The 524-nt window shown below is 67.2% G+C and overlaps 1 protein-coding gene across 1 annotated transcript in view; it reads left to right on the forward strand.

The window, feature by feature from the left end:
* Window positions 1-524, forward strand: part of SCAF1 (SR-related CTD-associated factor 1) — an 11,980-nt gene that overhangs the window by 6,158 nt on the left and 5,298 nt on the right. The window contains exon 8 of the mRNA XM_010849711.1: window positions 1-524. This exon is cut by the window's left edge and continues 11 nt beyond it. Coding sequence (XP_010848013.1) covers window positions 1-524 — 524 coding nt within the window.

Genomic DNA, 524 nt, shown 5'->3' on the forward strand with positions numbered 1-524 from the left:
CCCCAGCGCCCCCAGCTCCTCCTGCACCCCGGTTTGATATCTATGACCCCTTCCACCCCACCGACGAGGCCTATTCCCCACCGCCTGCTCCGGAGCAGAAGTACGACCCCTTCGAGCCCACAGGCTCCAACCCCAGCTCATCAGCCGGGACCCCTTCACCTGAGGAGGAGGAAGAGGAAGAAGAGGAAGAAGAGGAGGAGGGCCTGTCACAGAGCATCAGCCGCATCTCTGAGACCCTGGCGGGCATCTACGACGACAACAGCCTGAGCCAGGACTTCCCAGGTGACGAGAGCCCGGGCCCCGACCCCCAGCCCTTGCAGCCGACTCCAGCCCCTGGCACACCGCCCCAGGCCGACTCCACCAGGGCCGACGGAGCCACCCGCCGGCGTGTCTTTGTAGTGGGGACCGAGGCGGAGGCCTGTCGGGAAGGCAAGGTCTCCGTAGAGGTGGTGACAGCTGGCGGAGCTGCCCTCCCGCCCCCTCTGCTGCCTCCGGGCGACTCGGAGATTGAGGAGGGCGAGATC

Source organism: Bison bison, unplaced genomic scaffold (assembly GCF_000754665.1).
Source record: "Bison bison bison isolate TAMUID 2011002044 unplaced genomic scaffold, Bison_UMD1.0 scf7180017864285, whole genome shotgun sequence".
Taxonomy (NCBI): Eukaryota; Metazoa; Chordata; class Mammalia; order Artiodactyla; family Bovidae; genus Bison; species Bison bison.